This window comes from Miniopterus natalensis, chromosome 19 (genome assembly GCF_054644295.1).
Source record: "Miniopterus natalensis isolate mMinNat1 chromosome 19, mMinNat1.hap1, whole genome shotgun sequence".
Classification (NCBI taxonomy): Eukaryota; Metazoa; Chordata; class Mammalia; order Chiroptera; family Miniopteridae; genus Miniopterus; species Miniopterus natalensis.
In genome coordinates, this window is record NC_142099.1 from 33,711,967 (window position 1) to 33,736,003 (window position 24,037).

At 50.2% G+C, this 24,037-nt stretch overlaps 1 protein-coding gene across 1 annotated transcript; it reads left to right on the forward strand.

Annotated features, from left to right (window-relative positions):
- The first annotated feature begins 1,078 nt into the window (after positions 1-1,078).
- Positions 1,079-20,662, forward strand: CFAP45 (cilia and flagella associated protein 45). The gene is made up of 11 exons (XM_016215367.2): positions 1,079-1,258; positions 3,184-3,320; positions 5,265-5,409; positions 5,740-5,910; positions 7,312-7,490; positions 9,229-9,358; positions 12,796-12,942; positions 15,545-15,658; positions 16,237-16,430; positions 19,930-20,154; positions 20,479-20,662. Exons 1-11 carry the CDS (start codon positions 1,103-1,105, stop codon positions 20,555-20,557), a joined length of 1,677 nt encoding a protein of 558 aa, XP_016070853.2. The 5' UTR covers positions 1,079-1,102; the 3' UTR covers positions 20,558-20,662.
- Positions 20,663-24,037: the final 3,375 nt, after the last annotated feature.

The window sequence follows — 24,037 nt, forward strand, 5'->3', positions numbered from 1 at the left end:
TCAGGGTTCCTGGTTATAAGCAGCAGAACCAAAACTCTCATTTAAGGATTTTGGAAAGCTGATGGATTTTACACCAAGGCTGGGAAATTAGGCTTGGAAAATGGGAACAAAGGGAGAAGTTGCAGCTAGAACAGAGGCCAAAATCACAATCCAGCAAGGACTGTTGGTGCTGCGTTGCACCCCAATGCTGGCAGCTTTGGCTGTGGGGTGCTGCTGCTGGTGTCCTTCTGAGCATCGCCACGGATACTGGGTATGGCTGCTACTGCGGCCTTTGCCAGAAAGATTTTTGGTGTCCTCCTTCCTTCATCACTAGTTCCCTAGCCCTTGCCTGGCTTGGGTGCTCAGATTGGCTTTGCCCATGCTTGGAGGGCCACTATCTGGTGTCTTCAGCTTTGCTAGTCAGAGATGAGCCGTGTCTCCCACAACTCATTGATGGGAACTTTCCAAACATAGGAAGACGCTGGGTGGGTAAACTGATTAATGCACACTGAGGGTCCTGGGAATGAAAGCGCATGGTGGAGGTTGTGATGGGTTTGTCTGAGTGTAGCTGGCAATCAGTCCTCACTCGTCTCCTGAAGTTCATTATGCAGCAGCCAGGTGCCCGGCAGCGGGCAAAGTGCTTTTCTTTCCTTAATGTCTTCTGGTCCCCGCTATAACCTTGTGAGATTGGGGAGATTTGAAGGAGCTCAGTTAGTATTGTGGGGGGCTTGGAGCTCATGCTGAGAATATTGAAATGAAGAGGACATTGTACGTTTCTAGGGAGACAAGTTGAAGTGGCCTCACAAGAGAGTGTCCTTATGGGAAATTGGGACTGGGACAACGATGAGGTCATCCTCCTGCCTTCTTCGTTTCCTTCCTTCTTTCTTCCATATGGCATGATGACTTGGCCTTCTTCAGCTCAGGGAATACAGAAATGTTCCTTCTCATTGAGCTGGTGTGCTTGGCCTCTACTCAGAGAACCCTCTCCTTCTTTGGGGTACTTCTACATTTCAGGGTCTACCCAGGTGCTTTCCCCCAGTGGCTTTTCCATATGTACCCCTACCTACCCGGGCATGGGCTGACAAAGGGCTCACCTTGCCAAGGGTCCAGATGGTGCTCAGTAATGGCTCAAACTTTTTGCCTCTCCCTGCAGTCATTAAGCACACCTGGCGGCCCGAGCTCCTCTTCTACTACTTCCAACAGGTCAAGGAATAGGACTCGCTATCGGACCAAAGCTATTAGCTCCGAGGTAGATGAGAGCCTCTTCAGAGGTAACAAGGTAAGCCTAACCCAGCCCCTCCAGGCAGCTGCCATCTGGAGGCAGTGACTAGACTAAGGCTACTCAGGACAAAGCTAGCACTGGGCATGTCACCCCTCTCCCTGGTAACTCTCAGATGAAGACAGAGGGGAGTTCTGAGAGCCAGCAGTGGAGCTCTGACATCTAGGGGGCCCAAATAAATAGGACACCTGGCTTCCTCCACCCATTCAGTCCTCATGCCTGTACAGCATTGAAACTCTGTTGTAACATTGAAGGGAAGGCTCATCTGCAGAAAGCTGGATAGTTGTTCGGTGAACACTCCTTGAGGAAAACATTTTAGGGCCATTGGACTAAGCTTGAAGACACAGAGCAACATATTTCCACTCCTATCCAAGAGCAGCATCAGAATAGAACACAGTCATCCTCCTTTCCCAGATGCTCAACTAAAACAATTTCTTAGCTCTGGGAAACAAGCAGGTCTTTATTTGCAAATGTCGTCCTAAGAGGGTGACAACTCCTTTCGTCTAAGGAGAGCTGGAATGTTACTTGCAGTCATCTTGGTACACATGGAGTTCAGTAGGTGATAAAAAAGAGAGGCAAGTCTAGAAAGAGAATGAGACATGGAGAGAAGGGCAGCAAGAGATTAAGAGAGAAAAAAGAGATAGAAGGTGTCAGTGGTGGCCTGAATACTGGTGTGACTCCTGGCAGAGGGAGGGTTGGGAGAGGAGAGGTGACATCTATCCCTGCTCCTCACTAGCCTCACTGTGAAAGGATTTTTCAGAGGGTTCAAGCCAGGCATCTTTCTGCATTTAGATAACCCCTATTCTGTAGGAGTTTCCCTATTGACAAGGGAAAGAATCCAAGGGATGCAATTTTACTTACATTTTTTTTAGTTTTGGGCCCATGGGGACTCTTCCAGGCAAAGCAAAGATAGATTTGGAAATGGCTGAGTTCTCTGAGTAGTCCTGCTGGCTAGCAAAAGGGACGGTCAGAAAAATGCCTGCCTGACACGATTCCTTTAGCTTTATCGCTGGGTGAGAGCCAAGAAGTCTCTCAACCAGCAGTAGGGGGCAGAAGGGGCCTGTGGCATGACTGACTTATGCCACTTGGAAGCTGAACTGGGCACCAGGCGGCAGCAGCAGTCTGGGGCCTCTGTGCAAAGTGAGGTTCTCAGGGCAGGAAGGACCTCCATTGAGGCCATGCCCCTGCCTTCACTCAGGACCACAGTTACTGCATTAACGATAAATGAAAATTTCTCCGGTGTTCAAAAATTTCTTTAAATAAGTGATTTCATTTTCTTATTAACTCCTTCATGGTCAGGAAAAAAAAAATCATACATATCTAATTTGTATTCTTGCTGAATTCTAACTCTGACTTTCTCACCACATCAGATTTAATGTCAGGTCCCCACCAGGCCATTTAGCCATTTCTAACACCCCCCAGATAGCTTTGTTTGGGGATCAAAGTAAATTAATCATTAGAAGGGATTAAAAAATGTGAATATCATGAATCGTATGAGTCTGTAACAAACTGTATTTCTTCAAGCCCACAGTGTGGTTGAAGGGAGAGTATTACTCCTTTTATAAATCATGGAGAGAGGAGAATCTAGAGCCTACAATTTTTATTCTGATGGGTTTTGGTTGGTTATGGACACACACTAGCAGCCCCCACTTCCTACCCACCCAGGAGGATCTGCACAAGTTATAGAGAGGCCTTGTTCTCAGGAGAGCTGGTCAGTACAGAATACATCTGGCCATGTTCGAGGGCAGAGCACCGCACTACTTTCTCAGTGCCCTGGCTATTCTACGGGGGCCCTGCAGCCTGGGCCCTGGCCAGCCTCCCCTGCCCTTGGAAGCCCTAGGAGAGGGCAAGTCTACACTTGAAGTAGGACTGACCGGCAGGAAGTGAGGCGACTAGCTTCTAAGTTGTCCTTGCTGAACCCATAGCCCCTGGCCCGGAGCGACAGCCCCATCGTGCTGCTCCGAGACAAACATGCCATTCGGAAAACTTTCACTGCTTTGGGCTTGGACCACAAGCCGGAGACCATCCAGCTCATCACCCGGGACATAGTTCGAGAACTCATGTGAGTATGCAGGGCCCATGCCCTGCCCGCCTGTCCCAGCTTGCATTCTGCTGGGGACTTGTGCGGGGAAACCCACCTGGTTTCACTGTCAGTCACGTCTCCACTTCTTTCGTATTCATTTCCCCCATCTGTTTCATGGCTCTCTTTCTTTCTTGCTCATCCTGGCCTCTGTCCCCGCGCCCCCTCTGGGTCTATTACTTCCATTACCCTTGATTCCCAGCTTTGCTCTGCCCTCTCTTCTGCCAGCTGTGGACCCTAAGGGACTGGTAGAGGGGAGGCGCTTCTCGGGTCCTCCCTGAGCTCCCATTAGTGCACTTGGTAAAGTTAATGGTCCAGATGAATCACTTCCTTTTGGCTGCATCAGGAATCCAAGCGAAGGGAAACTGACCAGATGCCTAATTAGGCCCTTGGCATCTCCCCAGGCTCAGAGGCCAAAAGAGGAAATTCCCACAGGCTCTTGGGTTCTTTTGGGATTAGGTCAGCGCAGCTTCCCAGCCGGAGCCGCCCCCTGGCTTGGCCCCTGCTGTGGGGTTTAGGCCTCACTCAGCAACGTGAAATGAGCCGACACTGTTGCCCGGTGGTTGAGCCCTTGTGGTAGCGTTTCATTCTCTGAAACCATCCTTTCTACCCCGGCCCCACCCACTAAAAGCTGGGATTTCTAGAAAATGCTGCCTGTTTCATGAGCTGAGGAGCCACAGCTGGGACACCGATCCAGGAGTGCTGTCTGGTCAGTCCTGGCATCAAATGGCCAGACGTGGTCGGCAGCCCCCTGGCTACACCTGGGACCCAAGAAATGGTTCCTTTCTGGAGGGGTCGAGTTCTGAAGAGACACTGGAGATGGAGTGGCTGGTTTCTTGTCGGGGCTGCTGAAAGCCCCAGAGATGCTGTCTCATTCAGATTATTCAGACTCCAGGCTGGTCATTTTGGATTCCAGGCTGTTGTGGGCCACGCCACTCAGCGACCCAGGAGATCTTGGCTAAGCCCCAAATCCACTCACTCATTCGCTCCACCTCCTGGACCCCCCCCCCCCCCCCCCGCATTAGTTTTATTAGATGAGGTTTCACTTCCTGCCTCCGACGTCTGCATCTCATTGCCATGTGCCTGTTAAATGGCCTCACCCAGAAGCAGCTTTGTTCCCACCCCCTGCTTCCCCCGCCTCCATCTTTAATATATGTCATTTGTTTGTAATCATTATAATTACCTATTGGTTTGTTGAATGGTTGGGTGGCTAGAAAGGAGAGGTCTATAGACATGTCTCCAACTGCTGTTGATCAGACATTTTAATTAATATTTAGGGTTCAAAGCTTCTCTCTGGGCTGAATGGGCAGGCTGTTTAGGTTTCTCACTAGTATTCATTTCAAACTGTCTGGCGTCCCCTTGCCCTTTTTATGTCATCCTGAGGAATAATCTATTTTTAAAGTTCGATTCAGCAGCTTTGTTTGGAGTTCTCACTCTGCTCCCCACACTGGGCTAGAGGCTAGGCTGCCAGTGTGGGTAAGACCGAGACCGCGTCCCTGAAGGAGCTGGTGATCCAGCAGGGAAGCAGGCCCTGCCCAGTGGCCGGAACGTGGGCAGCGAGGGCAGAGCTTGGTGGGCTCAGAGCAGGAGGGGGTCCCTCAGGTCTGGTGGGGAGGTGGGGGATCTGCATATGTGTATATTGGGGGGAGGGTCATGAATGGCTACACAGAGATGGCAACATATATGCTGGGCCTTTTAGAAAAAGTTCTTAAAATGTCCCGATAGCCTGTGATGCTACTTCACCCTCTCCTGGGATGTCTTCCCCAGTGGACCCACAGTGCAGCAGGCAGCCTCCCCTCCCACTGGCCACGCTTGTGCCAGAGGGATGGCAATGGTGAGGGAGGAAGAGAGCAGAGAAGCCTGCCGCACAGTGCCGAGAGCCTTCCCTTTCTCCTCCTCCCTAACTTTGTTCATTCCTTGTGTCAGCATTCCCACAAAGGATCCCTCCGGGAAATCCCTTATCATCAGCCCCGAAGAGTTTGAGCGGATTAAATGGGCATCCCAAGTGCTGACCAGAGAAGACCTGGAGGCCAGGGAACAGGCCTTCAAGAAGGAGAAGGAAGCCATCCTGGTAGCTAACCCTCGAGCCCTGGTCTGCACAGATGGGTGGCGGAAGGGAGATGAGCTGGGGAGAGGCCAGATTCCCGTGAGACTGGGGGCTCTAGTTAGGGGGTCCTGGAACAAGGTGTAGATGGAGACATGCTGTAGAATAAAGACCAGTTGTGGGAGCAACTGGGGGGAAAAGGGAGGGGTGAAGATGAAACCAGGCTGAGAATCTTCTGGGTTCTGATAGCAGGATGGGGTAGAGCAAAGATAATACTGGGTCACTTGTGGTCACCAGAGTAACGCCCAGGACACAGCTCAGGGAACAGGCCCACTCTGATGCACTGGTCCTCTGTAGGATGCGGTGACCACACGCAAGAAGGTCATGAAGCAGAAGGAAATGGCTTGGAGGAACAACAAGAAGCTCAGTGACCTAGAGGAAGTGGCCAAGGAGAGGGCCCAGAACCTTCTGCAGAGAGCCAACAAGCTGCGGATGGAGCAGGAGGAGGAGCTCAAGGACATGAGCAAGGTCGGGGCTCCGTGCATCCCCCCTCCTCTTATTCACACATTGGACAGCATTGGGTTCAGCTGGGGGGGGGCAAAGAGGGGGAAAGGCGAGGGGCTGGCTGGGGGGCTGAGGGGAGAGGTGAGGGAGAGCAGCCTCTGCAGTGTGGTTGCTGTGATCGGAGGGAGCACTCACTTTGCCTTGCGCTGGTTGCGTGACCTTCAGCATGTCACTTGCCCTATCTGAACCTTGCTTTCTTCATTTGTGAGGCGAAGGTGGTAAAACTACTTGGCAGAATTATTGGCAGGATTAGATGAACTAATATGTGGGAAAGGCTTTGCAAAAAGTGTATTGATAAATGAATGGGAGGATTTTACTGTTATTTTTATCTGGCTAGTTCAGTTCTGGCCAGAGGGTGGCCCAGGCCATTGAGCTCTTTTGGAAGTGCTTTAGCTGAGAGCATGAAGACCAGAGGCTCATTTGAATTCCTCACTGGCATGTGGTTCACTTCCCAACCAAATGAGAAAGGCTTACTCCCCAACCCCTTCATCTACAATTTCTGTCTCTCAGGTAAATCTTCTCTACTTATACCTTCTTTTATTTTCGAAAGCTTTTACTTTATGGTTCTTATGGATGGTCCTGGGTTTTCATTCCTTTCTGTGTCATGTTGGACGCTTCCAGCTTAAAAATGTTGTGGCTTTGACTCTGCATGAGTGTTTAGTTTCTCTGAGGAGTAGAATAGGTTGTTTTTGTTTTGTTTTTCAAATCCTCACCCAAGGATATTTTTTCCATTGCTTTTCAGAGAGAGTGGAAAGGAAAGAGAGAGAGAGAGAGAGAGAGAGAGAGGGAGAGAAACATCGATGTGAGAGATACATATTGATTGATTGCCTCCTACACGCCCCTGACTGGGGACTGACACTGCAACTGAGGTACATGCCCTTAGGCAGGAATTGAACATGGGACTCTTCAGTCCATGGGCCAACACTCTAACCACTGAGCCAAACTGGCTAGGGCAGAACAGGGGTCTTAACTGGGGTCCATAGGTCCTAAGGGGACCCATGAACCTCTGAAGTTTCATGGAGATTTTGTGTGTCCTATATGTAAGTGAGTTTTATGGAGGAGGGGGCCAATAGCTTTCATCGTAGTCCCAAAGTGTCCCATGGCTCCCAACATTAAGAGTCAGTTCCCTGAAAGAAGCACTTAGCAGGAGCCCAGTAAGTGTTATGTTTGAATAATATTAAGGGGAAGGTCAAATGTAAGAATGCTCGTGCTTTCCTGGGCTTGTGGGCAGCCATGTGCATTTCCAGCACACGTGATTGTATTCTGCTCCTATTTCTCTCCCCTCCAACTCCCACACACCCATGGTGCATCCCTCCCTAACCTTACCTCCAGACCTAGTCCCGCAATTCCACTTCTGCTCCCCAGATTATCCTTAATGCCAAGTGCCATGCCATCCGGGATGCCCAGATCCTGGAGAAGCAGCTGATCCAAAAAGAACTGGATGCCGAGGAGAAGCGGTTGGATCAGATGATGGAGGTGGAACGGCAGAAATCCATTCAGAGGCAGGAGGACCTGGACAGGAGGAGGAGGGAGGAAAGAATCCGGTAAAGCGGTGGCTTTGGCATCTTTCTTTCTGTCATTTCCTGTATCTTTCGATCCATGTAGCCTTTCACACAGGGAAGAGATGAGAAATGGCCATTATCATCATCTAGCATTATCTCAAAACTTTCACAACGTGACTTACAGAACCACAGAGCTTCCTAAAGCTTATTTCCAAGATCCTAACAGGTGCTTCACCACCTGGCCCCGGTTCAGCCTCATTTGTCACCGTTTCCTGCCATCCACTCTGTGTTTCCCCTCATCTCCCAACATGCCGGGTCTTATCACAAGTTCATGACTTTCGCTGTTCCCACTGCTTTGAATACCCTCCTCTTTCCTTTCCCCTGGAAAACACTGACTGTCTCTCCCCTTAGTATGCTGCTTTGCCGCCACCTCCCCGAGAAACCTCCCTCCCTTCCCCGGGCAGGCTCGGTGGCCCTGTCCTCCATGCCCCATCACACTGTGCTGACCCCAGCACGCCACCTCTTGCCCTGTGGCTCTCTGACCCTCCCTAGACTGCGTGGTCATGGAGGGCAGGGTCCCTGTCGCATTCGTTTCTGTGCCTCCTGGGCCTAGCAGAGTGTTTGGCCTGTAAGAGGCACTTCATATATGTTTGAATGAATGAATTCAGATCTCTTCATTTTACAGAAAAGAATAAGACCCAGAACAGGTAAATTATAGAATCATAGTGTCCTAGGTGTAGTGCAACAACCATGTAATACAAAAACCACCTCCATAAAGAGTACTTGTAGCACCCTGAATGGCAGTTCTCTTTCCCCGTCTGTATTCTGCTCTCCTACACCATTCATCTCGGGACTTCTAGTAGGTACCCGGTAGACTATAGTAGGCTTCCAATAAAAGTTTCTGTAATGGCCAAGTGGCTCTTCATCTTCTGCATAAATAGCTCCAATCAAGGAAATCTCTCTGCCTCATTATGCAGCTCTGATGATTTGAGCTGGTCCTTGTGCTGAGTTTAAACCTGCTTTCATGCAACTCTAACTCATTGCTCCTGCTGATTTCATCTGGCGTCAGGAAGCCGTTCAAGTGCTCTATGTGAAAGTGACTTTTTTGCTCTTTCTCCTAGATTCTTATTCTAAGTGGTGCCGTCTCTCATTCTTCCAGCCTTTACTCATATGTCATGAGGTCTGGGTGCTTCCAACACACAGGGAGCCATGGCAACACCTTGTAGAATCTGGTCCCTCAGACTCAGCCCTGTTCGCTAGCATCTGACAATCTCAAAATGAGAGATAGGATATAAGAAATAGAGTTAGCAAACTAGGCCTGGGAGGTAGGGCGGGGCGACGAGGCACACAGGTGAGAGCAGAGGCAATGGAGGGAGAGAGTCATGGGCTTTTGCACTCTTGAAGCTCTGTGAAGCCTGCATGCAAAGCCAGCTCTCCGTGAGCACTCTGGGGGGGCTTGGGTGGTGGTGGGATCTCAGAAACTCTATACACTGACAGGGAGCAGGTGCATTATGGTGTGGGTTGCGCTCTTAAGACATGTATAGAAAGGGAATATCAAAATGTATGAGCCCCAGAGCCAGGAGCTTGGAAGAGAGAGGACTGACCCCTCGAGACGCTCCGGGGAAGGACTTTGGTCTGGGCTCAGGAAGCACAGTGATGGTCAGGGCGCTTCTCAGATGGTTCCTGACATGCTTCGCATTCTGGGAGTCATTTGGGTGAAGTTTGGAACATAGAGACACAAACCCTTGATTTCTAAGACACCGCGGCTCTGTTCCTCCAGAGGAAGACGGCACATTGTGCAGCAGATAGAAAGGAACCAGGAGGAGCGGTCGCTGTTTGCGGAGCAGCGGGAGCAGGAGAAGGAGCAGATGCTGGAGTACATGGAGCAGCTCCAGGAGGAGGACCTGCGGGTAACAGGGCTGGACGGAGGGGCCACGTCCCCTGGCACCAGCAGCAAAGCCCTCCAAGGTCTGGGGGTTCCAAGACAGGGACTATTTTTTTTGTCAGGCTCATGCTCATTTCACAACATCATCATCATCAACTTTTTATTGCCATATTGAACATTTATTTGGCCATGACGCCATGCTGGGGATGAGCAGTGATTTGGATAGAGGCTGTCCCTGCCTCACTGGGACCTGGGGTCTAAGACTGACATGTCCATGCAAGTGGACACATAAAGTAAATATATGGCTGTCTGCCTTATACAGATAAACAGAGGGATGTATTATTGTCTTCCCTCAATTATCTAGGGATATTATACACTTTGTAGATGAATAGTAGCATTAGTCCCAGGCTCCCTGCTGTTACCTCATTCAAAGTACACAGCATCCCAGTGTCATTAATTGTGTCGAGGAGCCAAACCTTTTTTTCCTGTTAGCCTAAATAAAATTAATAGGCATATTTACTGCATAAGAAATGATGACATACCTGCCCAAACTAAGTAGACTTAAAAAATTCTCTTCCATTTGCCGTATTGGTCTATTGCAATACACAAAAGCACAGCAGGGGCATGGCAAGCATTGGAGCATTTATTATTTTTCCCCTCAGTTTTTTCACTTTGGAAACTTTTTATACACACAGACAAATTGAAAGAATTGTATTGCACCCATCAATACTTCACCCATTTAATGTTTGCTAATATGCCTTAGCTGCTTGTCTCTTCTTTTAGATGCATATAGTTTGTTGTTAAACTATTTAAAAGTAAGTTGCAGATATCTTGACACTTAGCTACTAAATGCTTCTGTCTGCATCTCTGAGGAACAAAGCATTGTCGTACATGTCAACAATACCATTTTCACATCCCCTGACAAAAATTCAAATCCAATGATTCTATATCATTTAATATTTAATTCACATTCAATTTTCCCCAATTGTTCCAAAAATGTATTTCAGTTGTTTTCTTTTTCCAAACCAGGATCACTCACTTAAGTCCCTTTAGTTTGTCTTTATCTAGAAGAGTTCCTTCCTTCCTTTCTTTATTCTTTCATTTATTTTTATAACACTGATATTTTGAGGCATCCAGGCTAGTTGACTTGAAGAATGTCCCACATTCTGATTTGTCTGATTGTTTCCTCATGGTTCCATTTAACTTGTGGGACATGTATGCTTTCATCTCTTTCCCCCTCTCCCATGTTCATGGATGATTGAGTTGTCATTTGATGGTGTGTTTGCTGGTGGTGAGTGACGGGGCCCTGGAGAGTCTTACGGATGGCCTTATAATTACGAAGGTTTCTCAGAGCACCTGCTTTGTGGGAGGAAGATCACCGGATGGTTAGGGAAGATGATGGGCCCTGTAGCCTTGCGAACTACTTGAGAAGGGGATCCACAGGGCCAAGAAGACAGAGAGGCCTGGTCACGTTCCTGGCTCAGGAGAGAGAAACAGGTCCAGGAAGGAGAGGCATGGGGTAAGCACGTAGGGAAAGGGGTGAGACACGAAGGCTGGAAAGTCCAACTAGGTTGTGGTGAGTGGGAGTGGTGGGCTCGCTGAGAAAGTTCCAGGTGTCATTGAATCAACACCATTACATTGATGCTGTGTCGCTGTCATTTGCTGCCTTTCTAATAAGCACTCACTGAGTCTGCAAGAGGTACTGTTAAGCAATTTTAATATAGAAAGCTGCCAGCAAGATGGAGGAGAGTGGGGGGGTTCATCGGGGGTTGCCTTGGAATGCCTTCAGAGATGAGAAACAGGGAAGGCTCTTTGGTATCTTAGAAATGAAATGAACCAACAAAGACAATAAATTAAAGAAGTAAATAAATAGGCAGAGAAGTAAGTCAATAAATACGTGATTATATGTCAGAGACCGGAGGTTGGTGGCTGTTTTAGCTTTGAGGGCCAATGAGATTAAGTAATGTCTGGGGTACCAATGACAGACCTAAAACTGGGGGAAGAATGTAGAAAGGAAAGGAAGAAGGGGCAAAAGGAGTGCAAGAGTTGGAGCAGCAACAGGGGAAAAGTGGAGGGTGCAAGGAGGTGGTGCGGGGAGAGTGAGGGAACGCTGGTAGCCAGGACTCGGGCGCCACACGAACCCGCCTAGAGGCAGACAGCGCTGTGCTAGTCAGTTCAGAAGGCTTCCTGGAAGAAGGGGCCCTGAACTGGGCAGGGAGCCAGGCTGGGGGAGAGCAGGGAAAATTGCCTTGGATGAGTCAGGGTAGAAGCTGGGCTGTGGAGGTGCTGGAAGACCAGAGAGGGGTTTAGTCTTTGAAGAAATGGAGTGAGCTGGAGATAGTGTGGGAGGCAGGGCGAGCTGATGGGTAGAAGAGTTTGAAGCTAGGAGTCCCTCTGCATTGGGGCCTGAAAATGTGTTCGGCTCAGAAGTGGTCTGATCATCAGGAGCTTCCAAAGGCTCAGCGCTGGGAAAGGCAGAGGCTCCTTCCTCAGAGGGGATCTTGTCATTCAGTGTCACATTGGTTCTCTGATCTCTATCTCATTGTGTTTCTGTGTGTCAGATTTTTTTTTCTTTATCACATGCCACTCACGTTGGTCCCTACTCCCTTGCCTCATTTAGCAATAGTTTATTGAGTATTTTCTGTTTTTCTTTCAATTGGACTACATGTTGATGACAAAGAGAGGAAATGTGGGACACATTTCCTGTTCTCTAGCTGTGACAGAATGAACACACAGGAAATGCATGGGACCCACAAGGTAGCATGTTATTGAATCCCAGGAGGTGTGTGGAGATTCAGCAATGAAGAGAGAATATGAAACTAGGGGCAGTCAAGTAAGATTTCCAGAGAAGATTGAAACTTTAATTTAGACAGCTCAGGTTTCAAAATTCTGGCTCTGCAGTTTTTAGCTATTTGGCCCTGGGCAAATCACTTAAACTCTGGGCTTCAGTTTCTTCATCTGCACGAGAGAGATAACAAGGCCTAACTTTCAGAGGTTTTGGTTGTGTTTAGGTGTCAGAAATAGGATATATGCCCAATGAATAGAAAGTGCCCAATTAGGGCAATACTTATTATTTAAATAAGTTGATGATGACCAGAAGTTTAGGTTTAAACAGGAGAAGGAAACTGAAGACAAGAGAAACACACCATGAACAAAGCCACAGGGATGGGGTTTAGCAGGACATGTGGGAGACACTGATTAGAATTTTAAAATCCTTTGCTTCCTGAGAGTAGAAATAGATCAGCAGTGTCAGGGGCTGCCACCAAGTAAGTTGGAAGGAGACTGTAAAGAGTCCATGTGTCTGGAAGGGGCCATTGACAACCCCTGAAAGGACAGTGTTAACAAAGAACAGCTCCGAAGCATTTGTTTCCCTGCGTCTACATGTACCTCTCTATCCTTACATGCCAGTATCTTTTGGTCGTGTCCCCTTCTACTCTGAGGCTCTCTTCCTTTTGCTGGCAGGACATGGAACAAAGGCACCAGCAAAAACTGAAGATGCAAGCTGAGATTAAGCGCATCAACGACGAGAACCAGAGGCAGAAAGCAGAGCTGCAGGCTCAGGAGAAGCTGGCAGACCAGCTGGTGATGGAGTTCACCAGGAAGAAGATGGTAGGACCTGGCTCTGATGCTTAGGACTTCTGGCCAGGGATGGGACGTCTGTCACAGGGAGAGGCGGCCTGAGAACCGAGGGGACTCCAACGTAAGGCAGCCCCTGGTCTTTGTTCTGAAAGTTAAGTCCTTAGTTCAAGGGCTTGGCTTCTTTTTCTCTTCATCTTGGCCACTCAACTTGTTCATTAACAGAGCATAGCCTGGAAAAAACACCCAAATTAGGGTGTTATTATCCTTGTTAACACCTTTGATTAGAAGTTGGGACGAGGGTCAGTTGCAGGCAGGAAAGAATATTAAAGCTATTGGTGAAATTAAAGTTTTCTGTGGATTCCTCATGACCTGCATAATTATATCCCCAGTAATCATGAGTCAGCTTCCCATAAATTTCCTGTGAAAATTCCTATATTGGGTGCTAGATTCAGAAAACTGTCTTCCCCACGCCCCACTGTGGAACCCGTAAGAACAAATGCACCATGCGACAGAAGGCAGTGCCTGCAATAGTTACTGAGGAATGAAAGTTGGTAATGTGCAGGCTCATTCTGGGGCAAAATGGGGTAATGGAATGACTGGGTCTGTGAGGAATGGTGGGCAAAAGAAACTTTTAAGCACCATTTAGATGGAGTGAAGATGAATTTATGTGAAAAGGAAGGACTCCAGGTGTCAGGAAAGTTATTCAGTTCTACATGTGTTGGTCCCATCTCTCCTCTAGTTTTGAGGTTCCATGACGACAGAGGGCACATCATTCTTCTCTATAGTAGTGTTTTAATGATGGACATGGGGAGGGTGTGGGTATAATTCCAAAAGGCATATGTGATATACCTGCATACACCAAACCACAGAAAACGAAGCTTAACAAAGCTTACTTGTTGGCTTTGGCTTTCTCATTGGATGCAGGGATATACAGGGGACAGATTGAGCATGCAAGATTAGGGGCGTAGATGGTTCACGCATAATAGTGATGACACAGCTACCGTTTGTTGAGTGCTTAGTCTGGGCACAGGTCTGTGCCAAGTGCTTCATAAGTCTTCACAAGTGTGGTCTCTCTCTTTTTTAAAATATATCCTTATTAAGTTCAGTGAGAGGATGGGAGAGAGAAAGAGACAGAAACATCAATGATGAGAGAGTCATTGATTGGCTGCCTCCTGCTCCCCCCGACTGGAGATTAAGCCCACCACCTGGGCATGTGCCCTGGCCGGGAATCAAACCATGATCTCCTGGATCCTAGGTCGATGCTCAACTGCTGGGCCATGCTGGCCGGGCAGTGTTGTCTCGTTTAATCATTATAATCACCTTGTGAACCTAGCCACTGATTGATTCAAAATGTCCTGAGTGCTTCAGTGTGTGTCCAGTGTAGATGAGGCTGAACATACCTAGACTAATAGTGTGGAGCTCAGCGGCTATTTCCCTGACTAGGTGAAGTGGCGTTGGAGTTGGTGAACAGATTTGCTGGCTGCAGCAGAGCATCTGTGGTGGCTACGATAAGAAATGCGGTGGTGAGGTGACAGAGAGCTAAGAGCAGTTGCTGGGGATGCCTTGGACCTTGAGCAGAGCTGGAAGCATGGAACAATGAGAAATCATCATAGATTTCTGGGCAGGAGAGGCACGTGTCTTGTCTTCACACATGGAGAGAACATTGGTGGGAGGAGCTGTGAGAGGATGATGACTGGCAAAGGGATCAGGCACTTGGGTGTACCCACAGCACCCTGTAAGTATTCAAGTATATCAGAAGCCCTTTCCTGACTTCGGTGGTCTCTGTTCTTGCAGCTAGGGCCGCCTCTTTAGAGCTAATTGGCTGTGGAAGACTCCAGAATTCTCTGCCTTGCCATCTAGAGCAAGGGGGAACAGAGAGACCAGCTTGACACACAGCCAGTGTGCACAGCTCACAAGCAGGCAACTCACTGTGCTGCACAGAAGTCCGGGCAGATAGATTGAGGGTTAAGGAATGTTCTCTACAGGACAATTTCCATCCAACCTGAGCCATTACTCTATGACTGCCCGGGAATGGGTGCTGGGAACTGGATTTGGCAAGCTTTTAAGAATATGTCTGTTCTTTCAGAGGAGTGGCAAAGGGAGCTAATTGTAATGGTTCAGTCCTTAGGTATCTGCTAACCACTGTGGGACTGCCCAAAGCATGTTGGCCTTTTGCCCAGGGACTAATGAGATAACCTCTACCTGCTAAACTTTACAAGACAGGCAGGGAGCCACAGTTGTTACTTCTAGAAATTTGGCCCAGTGGCCTTGTAACTTGGAAAATGTGAAGTTGGAAGGAGCATGAAGGATGTGCTCAGGAAACCTGCGGTCAAATCCTGTTTGGTAGCTGACTAGCTATGCAATCTTGGGCGGGACCCTCGATCTCTGTGAACATGTTTCTTCATCTACAATATCTATGTCATGAGCTGTGAGGACCCTCTGGGATAATACAGGAGACAGTATTTTACAAATTCTAATTGGTTTTATGTCCTTGCATTGCTAGTCATTTCGCCATACTAGAAGGAGTCAGAGGTGGTAGGGGAGATACTGGACAGGCTGGTGCAGGGGTTTGGTTTCTCTCTGCAAGGCTGGGACAATGGGAGCTGTTCTACAAAGCCTTTCTTTTTGGCAGGCTCGAGAAGCAGAGTTTGAGGCTGAGCAGGAGAGAATCAGGAGGGAGAAAGAGATGGAGATCGCACGCCTGAGGGCCATGCAGGAAAAGGCCCAGGATTACCAGGCAGAACAGGTACCCCTTCAGTCTGCTTCTCCCTACCTCTCCCATTCAGGTAACTCTTCCTGGGACAGCCTGTCAAATGGCCTCAGGGGTGGAGATCTAGAAGCAAGGATGCCAGTATCTAGACTCCAGTCATCTGAGAAAGAAGGGTGGGCCTGCTCCCAGTGCCTCTGGCAGCAAGGACTGAGCATGCATTATGAGCTTAAGGGTCAAGAGAAAGTTTTTGACTGTTTTGTCAAGAACTTTCAACCTTAACTAACCATAGAAATGTGTCACCAGAGGAAACCGTAGCATCTCCATTATTAGCAGTTTTTAAAATTAGAAGCAGTTGCAGGACTACCTGGAGGTGTTTGAGGCATAGGAAAAGAACTGGGAGGAGTGAGATGGAAGGACAGGATGGCCCCTCAGGGTAGCTTCTGACCTGGGAAGTTCTGTGACAGGATTGCATGTATTCTCTCCTAGAAGAACCTTGCTACTAGAGACATTCATGGAGCTTCTCGAAGCCTGTGAAGGGGTGTCTTCCCAAAGGCACCTGGTCAGTGTGAGGTGGCTTGCACCCTCACTGGTGTCCCCACCCTCTCCTTTCCCAGGATGCCTTGCGGGCAAAGCGCAACCAGGAGGTTGCAGACAGAGAGTGGCGCAGAAAAGAGAAGGAAAACGCTCAGAAGAAGATGGAAACAGAGGCCAAGCTGCGGAGAAGTCGGCTGGAGCAGGTGGCTTTCAAGCAGCACAGCCTGGCCGTGCAGGTGCAGCGGGACCGGGATGAATTCAACAGGATCCTTCGGTAGGAGGGGTGGGGGCCCTGGCTGTCTCTCCTTGCGCGCGGCAGGGGTGCCCGTGTTGGGTGGAGAGCTTTCTGGCCTGTCCACAGGCAGAGGCACAGCCACCTTGGCTGGGCTGCTGGGGTCATTCCAACCAGACCGGTGGTTGAAATAGTTCAGACACTTGAGCCAAGAATTTTTTTTTTTTTTTTAACATATCTTTATTGATTTCAGAGAGGGCAAAGGAGAGGGAGAGAGAGGGATAGAAATATCAATGATGAGAGAGCCATTGACCGGCTGCCTCCTGCACTCTCCTGACTGGGGATCGAGCCCGCAACCCGGGCATGTGCCCTGAATCGAACCCTGATCGCCTGGATCCTAGGTCGATGCTCAACCGCTGAGCCATACCTGGCTGGGCAAGAATTTTATGATTAGATAATTGGAAACCTGGAAGTGTTGAAGGAATTGGGGATTATTGGGATTATTTACTTTGGAGTGTTAAAGGTGTAAGTAAAGGTGTAAATCGTGGGCCTTCTGCTGCGCCCCTAGCCCCCCCACTTGCACATCCCCCTGCAAGTTAGGGATGAAATTGCCTCAGGGAGGTTGAAGAGAGATGGAGAAAACCTCAAAACCAATGGTTGTGAGTCACTGGAGCAGGGCTTTAAGGGAGGTCTTCGCCATTCATTTGACAAATCTGTACTAAGCACATAAATTCAAGGCTCTGTCCCGGGTGCTATGGGAAATATTAGAGATGGATAAAACACTGTTCTTGAGCCTTCTTGTGGGAAGGATGTCAGGGACTCTTGCAGATGGACCTCACCTGTATTATCCATATCTCCTTCCTTACCGGCTCTTTATCTTTTTATTTTTGTTTTCTCTGAGAATTCTAACACATAAACGAAAGCTAAGTGTTCACATCTCCCGCTATCCCTGCCTCAAAGCGGTCAGCAGTCCCAGCTGCTCTGGCTTCTGCCAGGCAGATCTGCCATCACCAGATGTGGTCCCTGGGGTCTCCTCCAGGCTCTAACTGTCCTCTAACTGGGAATGACTCTATTTTTGCTCTATAAAATCTTCAGACTGTACAATCAGAAATTCTCAGAAGGAAGCAAATAAAACAAAATTTGAGTTGGGGCAGTTGCCATTCAAAATTACCGAAATTATGCTCAGATAAGTAGAAACTGAGCCGCGTAGCCCAGCTTCCTTGGTTTACATAATCTAGGGTCCTGTCCTTGGCACGGCTTGTTGGTTGATACCAGACCAGGCCCTTGGACCCCTGGCCAGAGGCAGAGCAGCTTCGTAGGAATCTCTGTCCCTGTCAGAGCCAGGTTCCTGATCTTTTATTGGACTGTGGGCCCCTAGCCTGTCCCTGTGGATTGTGATGTCCTTTGGCGCTGTAGCTTTCCCTGCCCAAAGGGTTGTGCATGGTCTCTGGATACCTGGTAAAGAAGGCAGCCCCACAGGTTCTGCCCCTGGGCTCCAGTCTGCCTTTCCCATGTGTGCCCTCCCCAGCCCCTATGCCCTTGGACATCCGTGCTGCCATTACCGGTAGGGCACTAATAGTGTTAATGGAAAGAAACTGAAGTTACGCTTCTGTCACTGATCTGTTTCTTTGTTCTTTATTTGTTTTCCTGAAGCAGACATAGTCAGTTACTAAAGCTAGACCAGCCTTTTGGAGAACTTCAATTTTACCTGTTGTCTTTGGTTAGAATCTAGACCTAGTGTCTCCAGGGCCCTGTGACCGCCATAGTGGGTGTCTTCAAGTGCTAGGAGCATCTCTGTCATTGCCAACTGTTCCTGCTCCCAAAGCACGGCCTCCTGTATGGCCTATATATGGACTTCCTCTTCTGGACAGAGGGGTGCCTTTAACTCTTGGCCTGTTGACCAAGCAAAGATAACTGACCTACCCTACTCAATGGTTCCTAGAAATGCCCTGGGAGCTTTCAAAAAGTACTGATGCTCCAGGCTGCACCTCCACAAATTCTGACTTAGCTGGTCTGGGGTGAGGCCCAGGCATCAGTACTTTTTGCAAGTTCCTAGATCACTGCTCGAACCCTGTGAAATGGCAGACTCTTCCCTATTCAGATTTTCAACTGCCAGCCACTCCAGGGGATCTGTAGTGACATATATAGGTCCTCCGTTTTCACCCTGTTTCATATAATGTGAAACAATAGGAAATGGTTCTCTCTATAGAAAAATAATGGCAAGGCCAAGAGGAGAGTCCTCCTGCAGCCATAGAGCCTGCACAGGGGGCTTTGGTGTCTAAACACAGAGGGGAAGAAAGTCAGTGGTTCTCTTCTGGTTAACTGAGAAGGTTCTGTAGTGGGAGTAGAATTTTAAAAGATGTTTGCGTGGCATAAAAGAGTTGCTGGGAGTCGAGCTGGTACCCCATGTATGGAGCATCTTGGATGGCTAGGGGGAAATGAGTAAGTGAAGGGGTGCTTTTGGTACCTTTGTTGGGGTGTGAGTGACCCCAGGGGAGCAGAGCAGGTGAGAGATCCCTGCCTAAGATGATTTTACATTTTGTTGTTGGTTTTTTGTGTTTTTTTGTTTTTTTTTTTTTTTTTAAATCTTTATTGATTTCAGAGAAAGGAAGGGAGAAGAGAGAGAGAGAGAGAAACATCAATGATGAGAGAGTCGTTATTGATCTGCTGCCTCCTGCACGCCCCTGACTGGGGATCGAGCCCGCAACCCGGGCATATGCCCTGACCGGGAATCGAACCACGATCTCCTGGATCCTAGGTCGATGCTCAACCGCTGAGCCACACCCAGCCGGCCTACATTTTGTTTTTGATTATGCTGAGAGAGAAAGAAAATGATCACTGAGGATGGCTTATGCCTGAGCCTGCCTGGCCTGTGTTAGCCAGCGCCCCCCTGATGTCAGGGTCCATGAGGTACTCTTGTGGAAGACGCTCCTCGTGAGAGCTGGAGCAACGAGAGGACAGAGAGATGCCAGGCTGAGTTCCTTCCTCCAGTAACCAAGGAGAGCCCGCAGGACATTTTACACTTCCTTTAACTTCTTAGTATCCCCTTTGTTGGTTTTGTTACGCTCTCATTACTGTTCCTGGGAAGGAAGAAAGGAAGGGAGGGAGGCAAGGGTGAAGGGAGAGAGAGAAGGGGAGGAGGGGAACCTTACAACAGGCTGGACAAGAGTTGTGCTTTGTTATAGGGGAAGAGAGAGCGAAACCCTGGGTGCAGGACCAGCTGCATGATTTGCAGGGCCCAGTGATAAAATGAGATGGTGGAGCCCCTGGTTAAAAAGAATTATGCGTCTCAGAGCAGTGACAGCAGAGCCCTTAGTCAGGCGTGGGCCCTCCTGAGCCTGCCAGTGAGGCGCAGCTGCATGCCCCCTGGGTGGGCGTGGGGCCCGCAGGGGCGGCCGTGGAGGCTGGTCTCGGAGCCACAGGAGGGCTGCAGCGGGGGCCTCTGAGGCACACCCAGGGGAGCAGCCCCCGGAGGCTCCCCAGCACCTTTCCCTGGCCGGGCCGGCGCAGCCCAGCCCAGCCCACCGCGCCCCTCCCGCAGGGCCCAGAGGGAGCAGATTGAAAAGGAGCGGCTGGAGGAGGAGAAGAAGGCCTCGGGGCGCCTGCTGCACGCCAACGAGCTCCGGCGCCAGGTGCGCGAGAACCAGCAGAAGCTGGTGCAGGACCGCATCGCCACCTTCGAGGAGGGCCGGCGCCTCAAAGAGGAGGCCCAGAGGCGACGCGAGCGCATCGACGACATCAAGAAGAAGAAGATTGAAGAGCTGAGGTGCGGGTCTGCCCAGGCCCCTCTCCCGGTCTCCAGAGGGAATGGCTGGAAGGCCAGCCGGGGTGCGGGGATGGGAGGGGCGGCACAGGGGCGCTGGGGGGGGGGCTCCAGCACAGAATCCTGGGCTTGGGCTTCCCTGGCTCTCCGGGAGCCACTTGGCAGGGTGCTGGGGCTTTGACAGGAACACGTTTGGGCGATGCATCCTGGGAGCGGGGCTGGGGGGTGCAGGGCCCCAGGTTCCATAACCACCCAAAGCCCGCCCGCTCGCTGCTGCCTCCTCTCTGGTCCCGGCTCCCCTTACGCCTGCCCGCGTGTGTCCCGCAGAGCCACCGGCCTTCCCGAGAAGTACTGCATCGAAGCCCAGCGCAAAGCTAACATCCTGCCACCCGCCTCTGTGAGCTGAGGGGCGCCTCTGAGCTGCTCTGGGCGCCCACAGGGGAAGGTTCGCCCCGTCGCTGGGAGTCCATGACTGCCGCTCACCTAGACATTTAGGAGTTACAGATTAAATCTATTCTACTTCTCTAAGGAGCAGCCTGGCTTCCTTGTGTGGGAATGTGGCCACTACGGGGTACTGAACGTGGGGCAAAATAGGTTACAGGAGATCCAGGTGTGGGCGGTGTGATTCTCAGGGCCCAAGAATGCAAGGATACTCTCCATGGTTCCCCTTCTAAGCCAGGTGGTCCCTTTGTTCTGGTGGCTCATGGCCTTTTTGCGACCCTCTGGGAGGCTGCCATCGCGTCAGCCTTCAGCACAGTCTAGTCTCTGCCTGCAGTCCAGGCCCAACTCAGAGGCATTTCAGGGGCGAGGCAAGGAGCTAGAGATGCTCTCAGGGAGAGGCCGGGGCAGGGCCGGGCTGGGCGGAATGGGGAAGGAGGCACCGGGCCACTTGAGCTCCTCTGGGCTCACGCCAATGACTCAGACCACATCTGTGAAGGGGGTGGTGTCTGAACCTGGGCTTACCCATCTGTCTCAGCCCTACCCTGCCAGAGCCTTTTCAACTCCAGGCAGTGCCACAACACAGACACCTGCCTGTCCCTCAGCAGGGCACACCCCAGGTCCCACTCCTCACCCTGCGGGTCTAGTCCCCTCACCCAAACACAGCTGCCCCACTCACTCAAGTGGCTGGGCTCTCCTCAGTCCACCTCACTCCGATGAGTGGTGCTCCCCAAAGCCATTGCTATCCGTGTTAATACTCTACCCATCCAGTCACTCATTCAAATACTTCTTGAGTTCCTACAATGTGTTAGGTATGCTCTAGGCACTCAGCGAGCACAACAGACCTAGATCCACCCTCACAGAAACTTGTCATTGTTCCAGTCTGCTCTTGATTTGTGTCCCTCCAGCAGCTGCCACCAAATTTCTTGTACCTTTAGAATAGTCTCAACCCTTTTGGGGAAGACCCTGATTATCTGGCTCCCACTGGGCTGAAGTGCTAGCTTCTGGGGATGAGCCACTCCCCATTTGTGTATGTCCAGCTCCCATCACCAATGGCGCCCCACCCCAGGCACTTGTGTTTCATTACTCAAACCCAGAGCCCAGGCTTGTCTCCCTCCACGGGTCCTGCGCGAGAAGAGGCAGAAGACAGCCGCTGGCAGAAGACAGTTGTGTTTACAACGCCAGGTTACAAGGGCCTCGGGCAAGAGTCCTCTCTTCACAGGGCCCAGGGAGAGTGGGCAAGCTGCTTGCTGCGCTTCCTCTTACCCAGGACAGCTGCAGCGTCCCAGCGCCCTCCACCTTTGTCACCAGGGCAGACTGTAGCCCTGCCCAGCAAGGTGGGCAGCCCCACCAGCTGCTTGGGGGAGAGGCCTTTTCACCTTTCCTGCTCAGTACCCTGAAGTGCATGCCTCCTATCTAGGGAGGCTGTCGTTTTCCTCCCTAGGGGCCTTGGAAAGTGTGGTACCCGGCCTAGGGTGGGAGAGAAGACATGGCAATGCCAGTGAGGATTCTGGCCCCTTCCTGCATCTGGCTTGCTTACCTACGTTTTCTCTGGGCATCACCTATTGCAGAGTTAATACCTGCAGGGACCAAGAAGTGAGCCTTTACCTATTTCAGGGAACTCTCTTGCCAGGAAAACCAGAAATTCCCTTGAATGCCTGGAGTTTGCCCAGATCCCTATTTGGTCATCCATCTCAGAGACAGGAGAAATGGGCTCCCTTGGAGTACAGGTCAAGGAGAAAATAGATTGCATGCCCATTGCTAACCTCTGAGACCATGTAGAAAAAAATGAGCCAGGTTCATAGGTTGAACTTGGAGTATAAGTCAAAGAGAAAATAGATTGTGTGCCCATTGCTAACTTCTGAGACTATGTAGAAAAAAATGAGCCAAGTTCAGAGGTTGAAAGCAAGGCTAGATTTCACCAGAAGTGCTGCTGGTGAAAATGCAGATCTGCAGAGCCTGGCAGATCCCAAGGCCTAATAGTGAGATTGTTTTGGCATGGCTTGATCATGGTAGGGCAGCCATAGGTTACATAAATAAGATCTGGCCTCAGATGGAGGAGTGTAGCCACCTCTGAGCAGGTGAAGCTGGTTTGGGAGACCTGAGAGTTCAGCCCTCGGGATTGCCCCCACCCCACCCCCCTATCTGGGAATTCTTGGAATTGACTCATGGTGTGAAAGAAAGGCTCAATTTCTCTCTGGATTCCTGAGAAGCTCTGCACAGGCTTCCTTGGGTTTTGGACTAGCCTGACTTAGCAGCAGAACCTTGTTCCTAAAAGTAGGACACTCTTGACAGCCAGGCCAGCAGCTGGCATCTGAGGCTAGCCAGCCACATCTGGGCCTCGTTTATAAACTCTCCACTGCTCTCACTCACGAATGGCAGTGGTAGTAATTATAGGGTAAAGGTCTCTGGTGTTAACCGGGGGCTGGTGGGGTCAGGCATGATACTATTGGCAGAGCCAGCAGGGGACTGTGTGAGCCCAACTTGCAGAGGGGAGGGGTGAGACCTTGAGCCAAAGAAGAGAGAACTGGAATTTGTTGAAGACTTAGTGGGCCTTCCAGCTCAGGAACAACTAGCCTCAGTCTTGTTGCTAGAGGCTGGAGCTTTGGATGGGTGGTGCTCTCTCCTAGGGTGGCTTCAGCTTTTCCCCCTAGTTCCTAGTTCTCAAAGGACAAACTGAGCTCCATAAGCCCCTCTGAGCCACTGAATCAGCTCAGGGGTGTCTGGGAAACTGAAAAGGGGAAAGCGGTGCTGGGGAGATCTGGGGACGAGTAGGAAGTGCTGTTTGGTGCATTCCCTTCATTGATGTAAGGATGTGAGAAGCTTGCAGGGAAAAAAAAAATGCCTAAACTACTGATTTTGCTGTATGGGTACTTGATTGGCTTCCCAGCTCCCTTTCTTCTGCCCTGAGTCTTCCTGTCCTTACAATGTCAGGCTGGGATGGTGTAGCCTGGAAAATCCAATGGTTGGGCTCACCTTGGAGCACTGAATCAGGTCTTCATGCAGAGGCCTCCTAGCATATATCCTCTGGTTCCTGGCTGGACTCCATGCGCCATCAGCCCACATGTGCCTGTTGCCTGTGCCATGCTCTGCTATGACTTGGAGCCTGTCTCAGAACATTTACACCTGCTAAAGAAGCAGCTCCAGTTGGTCATGACTCAGCAGTCTTCTCTGGCGGCCAAGCCAGGCTGTCCCTGACTCAGTGGGGTGCTGGGATGTCCTCCAACACTTCTGAAAGCCTCAGCATCCACATCTGTGACTTGGGTCCAGGCATTAATTGGTCTCAGTAAAAACACTTTGATTAGGCTAGGATGAAAGGGGCTCAGAGAGTTCAAAGCCAGACAGGGTTTTTGGGGTGAAGAAGGGTGGCAGCTGTTTAGGTGACAGTGGAGGGGAGACGCTGGAGTCTCAGACAAAAGGTCTGAGTGTGGAGCCCACAGAGTTCCTC